Source organism: Mixophyes fleayi, chromosome 5 (genome assembly GCF_038048845.1).
Source record: "Mixophyes fleayi isolate aMixFle1 chromosome 5, aMixFle1.hap1, whole genome shotgun sequence".
NCBI classification, from domain to species: domain Eukaryota; kingdom Metazoa; phylum Chordata; class Amphibia; order Anura; family Limnodynastidae; genus Mixophyes; species Mixophyes fleayi.
Genome location: NC_134406.1, coordinates 78,692,793 through 78,704,462, shown reverse-complemented (window position 1 = coordinate 78,704,462; position 11,670 = coordinate 78,692,793). Strand labels below are relative to the sequence as shown.

Genomic DNA, 11,670 nt, shown 5'->3' with positions numbered 1-11,670 from the left:
GCTCTCTCACGGTCCGCTGGCCACGCCACAGTCTGGCAGACATATTTGGCTGGATAAAACTTTTAACCATCTGAATAATCTGGATAAGTTTCAGAGAAATAATCTGGATCCATTTTATAGAAAGTGATGATCACTGGGAAAAACTGCTGCAGTCACAGAGGATCTGCTGAGGGAAAGAAGCGTCTCAGTATGTTAAACTTTAAAGGGACTCTACAATAGCTATTTCACAAGGTCCCGCATAACAAAATATGGTACCTAATAAAGGTGTCAAGTATGACAATTTCTACCAAAAAAATACTATATGCTATCGTGATTTCTCCAACAATTTATGCATACACTTGATCCTCCCAAAATATAATCATCCCTTGTGAATAATAAAAAAATATTGAACAATAAAATATATTAACCAATCTTTTGCAATACAATGACGTCTTGTGTATTATACAGTCCAGTAGTGTACTTGTGCTGTGGTGTACATTCCTATATTCAATGGATTCAGTTTTACTCGCAAATTCATCCCAAATGTCCACATAAAAAGTAAACAATAAAACATATCATAGTGCAATATGTTCTAATTCAAAAACACATTTAAATACATTTCTTCAGTCCTTCTCCATAAAAAGTAGTGGGTGGATACTCTTCAAGAAGAAGAGTATTTTACTTTTTATGTGGACATTATATACATATTTAAAGCCTCACAGAATCAGATTAACAAAGTGGAATGAATTTACTTAAGACAACCCTTATTGGACACTGGATCGGGGGAGTTCCATAAGGAATACAGGATATCTGCAAAAAGCCACCTTATTATGTGCAGAAATGCAAAATTAGATATTTTTCAAGATAAGCTAATATAATGCTCTTATGTAAAAGTATTACCATTTAAAATAAGTTAGCAGATTTTTTTGTAGCTGTGCAAAATTAACTCGCAGAAAGTGCTTTCAATGGGACACATTTTTCTACATGTAGCTATACATTAAGGAAAGAGCAGATTAATATGCACAATTAAACTCATTAAAAATGTAAGATGGTGACAGTAAAATAAAGGCAGGCCCAAATGTTTATGGTATGAGTTATTAAATAGCATGGAGATTAAAGCATCTGGTATGGCTGGAAGAGGATAGTATGGCGGGTGAAATGTTGTGGCTGGAGTAGGAAGGGACAGATGTATAAAATGATGTCCGAGTTAAAGGTTCCTATCAGCAACATAGTACCTAGATTAGATAAGTTATATCAAATAGAACAAGTGTAAAAATATCATTATAAAGTGAAAACAGTGTTTATGGTTAGTGTTGTGTTATTTCTATATAGATTTGAATGTTATTCCTGGATATGTAGGAAACATACATTTTGTGTGGCAATGGTTTGTTGGAGATGTATTTTGAAGCCATATCTATGAGATGAGGCCCTACAAAAAGTTAGGATGCATTCAATTAATCTATGTTCTGTGTAGTTACAAAGGAACCTTCAAAAGGCAATACAGAACAGCACAGGTACACAGAAATTGTCAACAGCAACCCATAGTTTTTAATTTAGAATTTAATATGACAGTTGCTCAGGACAGTATTCCCAATGGGAAAGGTCTAGAGTCTGAACCATTCCTCAATAGTTATAAGAAACAGTATAAAGTATATAATAACATATAACAAAATGACACAAACCCCCATGCAATTGTACCTGTGATCACAGTAGGTAGGTTGGACGTATACATAAACTGATTTGAGTATTGCCATATGCCATGGATGATACATTTTTATCTATGTTTCGGGGTGATACAGGATGTCAGGGAAGTCTTGACAAACTTAACACTATCATATACAGCAATTCACATTTAATAGGAGTAAAACAAATTATGTAGACAAATTAGAATAATATATTATAGATATGCGAAAATATTATACAATTTTGAACACATTGGTACCATAAATTCCTATTTCAGAACAAATTGACTAAGTGGGGCACTTAAAATTGGTTGACGCTGTTATTTAAATCTCCATAGGGATGGCCGTGCACCTTCACGGACATTTATATAAAGAGTGACATATAACACAAACTTAACTAGACTCATTTGAAACAACACAAAGTAATAATAGTACAGAATACAGAGTAGAAGCTACAGTCAATTTACAAACTTCTAGAAGTCAATGGAGGTATTTATCCACCTACCTACACAGATTAGACCCGTAAGAAGGAAAGTTTGTTAGTAAAGTGCAATTGAACATTTTGGGTCAAAACAAAGTTAAGTTAGGAGGTTCTCTGTGCCATTTTTAACAACACCCCATGTCCACGTATGTCTTGGAATTGAAGGATTTTTGAAAAAAATATTTTCTTTACAGTCTTTTGTGTGGTATAAATTATTGTGGTAGATGACATATGATTTATATATGAATTCACAACGCAGAGGGAATTGCACAGAAACACAGAAACTAAAAAGAACACAACCCATGGAACAATTGTGCTATTTTTCTATGGGATCCAGTCTTATTCTGTAACTGCAATAATGTTCACTATTTAAAAACAAAATCAAGAAGAATACATTTTTAAACAACCCCTCCTCCCAATTAGTAGGCTGGATTGAACTCTGTTCAAATGCCATTGACAGTATTTCAATTGAGCCTCTGTACTTTCAAACCTTTTCATGCTCTTAGGTTTTGAGAAACATATTTCACCACTACCAGCTGATTTGTGATGTCCTAGGACTTCTAGCCAGGTGTATGTACAGCATGGATGACTTTTGGAGGCTGCACTTAACAGCTCCAGTTGCCCCAGCAGCCGATATTATTGTGATACCACAGAGACACTGTAATGAATAAATTGTCACTACATTCACAATGTTTAAAGAGAAAGCTGTGCTCTGCTTTCCAAAAGACCATGAGCTGCTGCCTGGATTTAAGATGAGACCTGCTTGGGAGATGATGTGTGGTGTAGAGGGTAGAGAACAAGAGGAAGAGAGAGAAACAGAGAGAGTCAGGAGGTAAGAGAGAGATAAAAGAGAGGGTAGTGGAAATAGAAAGAGAACCAAAATGGGGGCAGAGGAGAAAGAAGCAGTGATGGAAAGTGAGGGGGACACTACTCATTTACAATGAATAACATGAAAAAGTTGGGAGATAGGATAGAATTATGGGGGAGCTGAGAGGGGACAGTGACATTATAATAGCCTTGCCCCCTCTATTAGAATGAGGTGTCCCTCAATCAATATGGCTCAGGGCCCTACATTTGCAAAAGGTGGTTTTAATCTACAGTGTATATAATCCTAATAAAAAGACTAAATAATAGTTAAAAAAAAAAACCAAACATGATACATTTTATTTTTAAGCCTGACATAGATTATACCACATTCCATACAAGTCCCATCCCTTTTCCATTTTTAGCATGCAACATTTACATTTACTGATATGCAATACTCTTGAAATCGGTCAAGCTCCTCAATATTTTAGAGATTCAAAAACACATGTCCCAGTTAGTTCTCTGGGGAAAATCTGGCAGCAGAAGACGTGCATCTGTTATCTGCCAGACGATCTGCGGCCTGTTGAGATGAATATTGGTAGCACATGTCTGGTTGTCAGTAATTCTCCAGGGGCAATTGACATCAGGCTTTGCCTTGTCTTGTTGATGCAACTAAGAGTTCCTCTTCAAAGTACAGAATCTGGTCCACCAGAAAGCACTCACTTGCCATGGGCACAAGAGTCTCCAGATGCTGCTTCACCTCTTTTTCACTGGTATTATTTTTTCGTGTCATCTTGAGGTATTTATAAACCTCTTTAAATGTTTCCGCTCCCATACTTTTTAAAGCTGACCTAGAAAACATAAGCAAAAAAAGACATTTGTTTCTGTAAAGATCTAGTTAGAAATGGGAAAAAAAACTGCACCAAACTACCTCATTTTGACAAACAACTCTGTGAAACCCGTTACAAAATTGAGGTTGCAATAAAAATCCTTTTTATCTTATTAATGTTCCGATAATAGTGACATGTAACTGTTTATACAGACAGGTGTCTCAAGTGGTACGACAGATAAAGCAGCTTATGCATTTGTTTGTTGTATAGGAGACTTGTATAAGTGACATATTCATTCACTTTTATCAGAAATGAGCTGGTAAAACCCTTAAGATTCTTGCTTTGCCCTAAGCATACCTTAGGCAAATAATGTTCCTTTCCACAAAGTAACAAGTTACTTTGTCAGCCAAGTAACAGTTGGCAGTGATGATCCATTTGATGAGTGACAGTAAAAGTAAAAGCAGCTCGCTAAACCTATATAGAATAATTCTGCATGCAATATATAGCATCATGCAGATATTTCATTCCAAATGGATACTGGAAAGGAAGATATGAAACAAGACAAGAGAAATAATTTAATTTATGGGAATTTGTAGAGGTTTATACTTTAGTGACATGATTTCAGAGGATTTCATAAAGTGTTTATGTTTCAAGTACCCCAGAGATCTTCACCCGTCGTTATAGAGCATAAATGCCCCAACCCTGATTATTGATCCTAGGAATTTCTGGTCTCAGGATGGATTTTCCCCCCACTTTTGAAGCTAAATTACCAGTTGTCATACTGGGGGATCCTGTTTTGAATTCCCTTGGCTCAACACTATTAGAATTATGAAAGGTTGAACTTAATGGACCTGTCTTTTTTCAGCCTCCACCATGTTCATCTGTACAAAACACTGTAAATGTACTCTACCAGTAATTATAAAATGTAATTCTGATACACATGAGCAAACAAAGAGAAGGGGTGAATGAACAATTGGCAGACTGCTGCCATCATAGGCCTGTGCTTATGAGACCTTTCTACAAATCCAAGCATGCCAATTGTGGTTATCAATCCATACAATGACATTATTCTGGAAAAGTATACCTTTTCTATATACGACAACAAGCTATGTAACAAAATAGACACACATGAGGGTTATTATTAGGGATGAGCGCGCTCGGATTTCTGAAATCCGAGCCCACCCGAACGTTGCGGATCCGAGTCGGATCCGAGACAGATCCGGGTATTGGCGCCAAATTCAAAAGTGAAACTGAGGCTCTGACTCATAATCCCGTTGTCGGATCTCGCGATACTCGGATCCTATAAATTCCCCGCTAGTCGCCGCCATCTTCACTCGGGCATTGATCAGGGTAGAGGGAGGGTGTGTTAGGTGGTCCTCTGTGCTGTTTAGTTCTGTGCTGTTTAGTTCTGTGCTGTTTAGTTCTGTGCTGTGCTGTGCTGTTTAGTGCTGTGCTGTGCTGTGCTGTTTAGTGCTGTGCTGTTTAGTGCTGTGCTGTGCTGTGCTGTGCTGTGCTGTGCTGTGCTGTGCTGTGCTGTGTTCTGCAGTATCAGTCCAGTGGTGCTGTGTGCTGTGCTCTGTCCTTCTGAGGTCAGTGGTGCTGCTGGGTCCTGTGCTGTGTCCTGTTCAGTCCAGTGGTGCTGTGTCCTGTGCTCTGTGCTTCTAAGGGCATAGTTATTTCCCCAATATTCCCCTGTGTTTAAAAAAATAAAAAAAAGTTTTTTTAAAAAATACCAAAAACTACTTTAATATTTTTTAATTACCACAAAATTTTCACAACCAATCCTGCAGTATAAGCCCATTGGTACTGCAATATTACCAAGTTCACACATTCAGCAGTAAAAGTCCATTGGTACTGCAATATTACCAAGTTCACACATTCTGCAGTATCAGTCCAGTGGTGCTGTGTCCTGTGCTCTGTCCTGCTGAGTTCCGTAGTGCTGCTGGGTCCTGTGCCGTGTCCTGTTCAGTCCAGTGGTGCTGTGTCCTGTGCTCTGTGCTTCTAAGGGCATAGTTATTTCCCCATTATTCCCAAGTTTTTAAAAAATAAAAAAAAAGTAAAAAATAATAAAAAATTTAAAAAAAAAAAAATATATAATAATTATAACCAAATTTGCAAAACCAATCCAGCATTATTAGTCCATTGGTACTGCAATATTACCAAGTTCACACATTCTGCAGTATCAGTCCAGTGGTGCTGTGTCCTGTGCTCTGTCCTGCTGAGTTCCGTAGTGCTGCTGGGTCCTGTGCCGTGTCCTGTTCAGTCCAGTGGTGCTGTGTCCTGTGCTCTGTGCTTCTAAGGGCATAGTTATTTCCCCACTATTCCCAAGTTTTTTAAAAATAAAAAAAAAGTAAAAAAAAAAAAAAAAAAAATATATAATAATTATAACCAAATTTGCAAAACCAATCCAGCAGTATAAGTCCATTGGTACTGCAATATTACCAAGTTCACACATTCTGCAGTATCTTGTGCTACATATAATGGAGACCAAAAATTTGGAGGATAAAGTAGGGAAAGATCAAGACCCACTTCCTCCTAATGCTGAAGCTGCTGCCACTAGTCATGACATAGACGATGAAATGCCATCAACGTCGTCTTCCAAGCCCGATGCCCAATCTCGTAGTACCGGGCATGTAAAATCCAAAAAGCCCAAGTTAAGAAAAAGTAGCAAAAAGAGAAACTTAAAATCATCTGAGGAGAAACGTAAAGTTGCCAATATGCCATTTACGACACGGAGTGGCAAGGAACGGCTTAGGCCCTGGCCCGTGTTCATGACTAGTGGTTCAGCTTCACCCACGGATCTTAGCCCTCCTCCTCCTCCCCCCCCCTACAAAAAATTGAAGAGAGTTATGCTGTCAGCAACAAAACAGCAAACAACTCTGCCTTCTAAAGAGAAATTATCACAAATCCCCAAGGCGAGTCCAAGGGTGTTGGTGGTTGTCAAGCCTGACCTTCCCATCACTGTACGGGAAGAGGTGGCTCGGGAGGAGGCTATTGATGATGTAGCTGGCGCTGTGGAGGAACTTGATGATGAGGATGGTGATGTGGTTATTGTAAATGAGGCACCAGGGGGGGAAACAGCTGATGTCCATGGGATGAAAAAGCCCATCGTCATGCCTGGTCAGAAGACCAAAAAATGCACCTCTTCGGTCTGGAGTTATTTTTATCCAAATCCAGACAACCAATGTATGGCAATATGTAGCTTATGTAAAGCTCAAATAAGCAGGGGTAAGGATCTTGCCCACCTAGGAACATCCTCCCTTATACGTCACCTGAATAACCTTCATAGTTCAGTGGTTAGTTCAGGAACTGGGGCTAGGACCCTCATCGGTACAGGGACACCTAAATCCCGTGGTCCAGTTGGATACACACCAGCAACACCCTCCTCGTCAACTTCCTCCACAATCTCCATCAGATTCAGTCCTGCAGCCCAAGTCACCAGCCAGACTGAGTCCTCCTCAATACGGGATTCATCCGAGGAATCCTGCAGCGGTACGCCTACTACTGCCACTGCTGCTGTTGCTGCTGTTAGTCGGTCATCTTCCCAGAGGGGAAGTCGTAAGACCGCTAAGTCTTTCACCAAACAATTGACCGTCCAACAGTCGTTTGCCATGACCACCAAATACGATAGTAGTCACCCTATTGCAAAGCGTATAACTGCGGCTGTAACTGCAATGTTGGTGTTAGACGTGCGCCCGGTGTCCGCCATCAGTGGAGTGGGATTTAGAGGGTTGATGGAGGTAATGTGTCCCCGGTACCAAATCCCCTCGAGATTCCACTTCACTAGGCAGGCGATACCAAAAATGTACAGAGAAGTACGATCAAGTGTCCTCAGTGCTCTTAAAAATGCGGTTGTACCCACTGTCCACTTAACCACGGACATGTGGACAAGTGGTTCTGGGCAAACGAAGGACTATATGACTGTGACAGCCCACTGGGTAGATGCATCCCCTTCCGCAGCAACAGCAACAGCTGCATCAGTAGCAGCATCTACAAAATGGCTGCTCATGCAAAGGCAGGCAACATTGTGCATTACAGGCTTTAATAAGAGGCACAACGCTGACAACATATTAGAGAAAATGAGGGAAATTATCTCCCAGTGGCTTACCCCACTTAGACTCTCATGGGGATTTGTGGTGTCAGACAATGCCAGTAACATTGTGCGGGCATTAAATATGGGCAATTTCCAGCACGTCCCATGTTTTGCCCACACCATTAATTTGGTGGTGCAGCATTACCTCAAGAGTGACAGGGGTGTGCAGGAGATGCTTGCGGTGGCCCGCAAAATTGCTGGACACTTTCGGCATTCAGCCAGTGCCTACCGCAGACTAGAGGCACATCAAAAAAGCTTGAACCTGCCCTGCCATCACCTCAAACAAGAGGTTGTGACGCGCTGGAACTCCACCCTCTATATGCTGCAGAGGATGGAGGAGCAGCAAAAGGCCATTCAGGCCTACACAGCCACCTACGACATAGGCAAAGGAGTGGGGATGCGCCTGAGTCAAGCGCAGTGGAGACTGATTTCCGTGTTGTGCAAGGTTCTGCAGCCATTTGAACTTGCCACACGAGAAGTCAGTTCCGACACTGCCAGCTTGAGTCAGGTCATTCCCCTGATCAGGCTGTTGCAGAAGCAGCTGGAGAAAGTGAGGGAGGAGCTGGTAAGCCATTGCGATTACAGCAAGCATGTAGCTCTTGTGGATGTAGCCCTTCGTACGCTTTGCCAGGATCCGAGGGTGGTCACTCTTTTAAAGTCAGAGGAATACATTCTGGCCACCGTGCTCGATCCTCGGTTTAAAGCGTATGTTGTGTCTCTGTTTCCGGCGGACACAAATCTACAGCGGTGCAAAGACCTGCTGGTCAGGAGATTGTCCTCTGAAGAGGACCGTGACATGCCAACAGCTCCACCCTCATTTTCTTCCACATCTATGGCTGCGAGGAAAAAGCTCAGTTTTCCCAAAAGAGGCACTGGCGGGGATGCTGATAACATCTGGTCCGGACTGAAGGACCTGCCAACCATTGCAGACATGTCTACTCTCGCTGCATTGGATGCTGTGACAATAGAAAAAATTGTGGATGATTACTTTGCTGACACCATCCAAGTAGACATGTCAGACAGTCCATATTGTTACTGGCAGGAAAAAAAGGCAGTTTGGAAGCCCCTGTACAAACTGGCTCTATTTTACCTGAGTTGTCCCCCCTCCAGTGTGTACTTGGAAAGAGTTTTTAGTGCAGCGGGGAACCTGGTCAGTGAGCGGCGAAGGAGGTTGCTTCCTCACAACGTTGAAAAAATGATGTTTATAAAAATGAATAATCAATTCCTCAATGAAGTACAGCACTGCCCTCCAGATACTACAGAGGGACCTGTGGTTGTGGAGTCCAGCGGGGACGAATTGATAATGTGTGATGAGGAGGAAGTACACACTGTAGGGGGAGAGGAATCAGAGGTTGAGGATGAGGACGACATCTTGCCTCAGTAGAGCCTGTTTAGTCTGTACAGGGAGAGATGAATAGCTTTTTTGGTGTGGGGGCCCAAACAAACCAATCATTTCAGTCAAAGTTGTTTGGTAGGCCCTGTCGCTGAAATGATTGGTTTGTTAAAGTGTGCATGTCCTATTTCAACAGCAGACCTCTCAACTGCAGCTCATCCCTCCTCTGCGGGGATAATGTCTCCTGTGCTCTGACACGTCACTCTGTGTACTCTCAGCCTCAGGATCTGACACTACAGCTACCATGCCTCTTGTAGCAGCCCTCACTCCAGGGCCTCTTCCATGTGCAGTGTCCCCCTCTCTCTTGGGTTCACTATAGTGGCATGGAGTTCTCCCCCTCATCCAGGGCACACATTCCTTGCCCTGGCTCAGTCACCACGCTCAGACTTCCAGGCAATGCTGGGGGAGCCTGGGAGCTTCCACCCCAGGTCCCCAGCTACAACTCTCCTCTCCTGTGTCTTCTCTCTCTTTCTGACACTTTAAAGATCGTGCCTTTAAATGAAAAAGTCAGTCTTCATTGCACGACTATGTGCAAGTGCAACAGGGACATATTTTTGGGTTTACAAAGTCAAACAATAACACTATGACCCTGTCTGTCTGGGGTCTGTCAATGACGAATTGTCTGGAGCATGTTTTGAGGAGGTATTGTGGCCCCGGTATCAAATTGGGTACCGGGGCCACCCCACTATGCAGTCCAGATACTTGTTTGGTGGAATTCCGACACGTGGAGGGTTTTATTATTATATTGTGTGGACCACTCTATCTATACCACACTACAACTCTATACCACTCTATTTCCTACTTTAATTCTATTAAATTCTATTTCCTACTTTAATTCTATTACTAATTAATTAACATAAAGAGGAACAAAAAAAACCAATTTTACCAAAAGTATAATATGACTTAGACTTACAAACACTACACTTGAAAGATCGTGCCTTTAAATGAAAAAGTCAGTCTTCATTGCACGACTATGTGCAAGTGCAACAGGGACATATTTTTGGGTTTACAAAGTCAAACAATAACACTACGACCCTGTCTGTCTGGGGTCTGTCAATGACGAATTGTCTGGAGCATGTTTTGAGGAGGTATTGTGGCCCCGGTATCAAATTGGGTACCGGGGCCACCCCACTATGCAGTCCAGATACTTGTTTGGTGGAATTCCGACACGTGGAGGGTTTTTTAATTATATTGTGGCCTCGGTACCAAATTGTGTACCGGGGCCACCACACTACGCAGTCAAGATACTTGTTTGGTGGAATTCAGACCAGTTGAGGGTTTTATTATTATATTGTGTGGACCACTCTATCTATACCACACTACAACTCTATACCACTCTATTTCCTACTTTAATTCTATTTAATTCTATTTCCTACTTTAATTCTATTACTAATTAATTAACATAAAGAGGAACAAAAAAAACCAATTTTACCAAAAGTATAATATGACTTAGACTTACAAACACTACACTTGAAAGATCGTGCCTTTAAATGAAAAAGTAAGTCTTCATTGCACGACTATGTGCAACAGGGACAGTTTTTTTCCTTACAAAGTCAACTAATAACACTTGGACCCTGTCTGTCTTTAACATACTTGATGGGATCTCAATGACGAATTGTCTGTAGCATGTTTGGAGGAGGTATTGTGGCCCCGGTATCAAGTTGGGTACCGGGGCCACCCCACTACGCAGTCCAGATACTTGTTTGGTGGAATTCTGACACGTGGAGGGTGTATTTATTTTATTGTGGCCCCGGTATCAAATTGGGTACCGGGGCCACCCCACTACGCAGTCCAGATACTTGTTTGGTGGAATTCTGACACGTGGAGGGTTTTTTAATTATATTGTGGCCTCGGTACCAAATTGTGTACCGGGGCCACCACACTACGCAGTCAAGATAGATAGATGCGTATCATAGATAAAGTACATTCAGTGGTGTGGGGCAAATTGAAAAATATTCAAAATGCACTGACATTATCATAAACAAGAGGTTGTCACACGCTAAAACTCCAACATGTATATGATGGAGAGGATGGAGGAGCAGCCGTATGTGTAGTGTAATGCAGACCTGTTGAAGGTTTTTTATATATTTTATTGTGGTGCCCAGTGCCCACTCCTCTAGGCAGTCCAGGTACATTTATTGGTGCGATTCATAAAAGTTCAGGGTTTTTAATATATCTTGTGGTGACCCACTCCTCTACGCAGTCCAGGTACATTTATTGGTGCGAATCAAACAAGTTGATGGTTTTCTTATTATATATATTGTGGTGACCCACTCCTCTACGCAGTCCAGGTACATTTATTGGTGCGAATCAAACAAGTTGATGGTTTTCTTATTATATATATTGTGGTGACCCACTCCTCTACGCAGTCCAGGTACATTTATTGGTGCGATTCATAAAAGTTCAGG

General features: G+C 41.5%; 1 protein-coding gene across 1 annotated transcript in view; it reads right to left on the bottom strand.

The window, feature by feature from the left end:
• Window positions 1–1,524: 1,524 nt before the first annotated feature.
• The window catches only part of NEK11 (NIMA related kinase 11), a 207,254-nt gene continuing 197,108 nt past the window's right edge, over window positions 1,525–11,670 (bottom strand). The window contains exon 16 of the mRNA XM_075212438.1: window positions 1,525–3,797. Coding sequence (XP_075068539.1) covers window positions 3,590–3,797 — 208 coding nt within the window. The 3' untranslated portion in view covers window positions 1,525–3,589. The remainder of the gene's footprint in view (window positions 3,798–11,670) is intronic.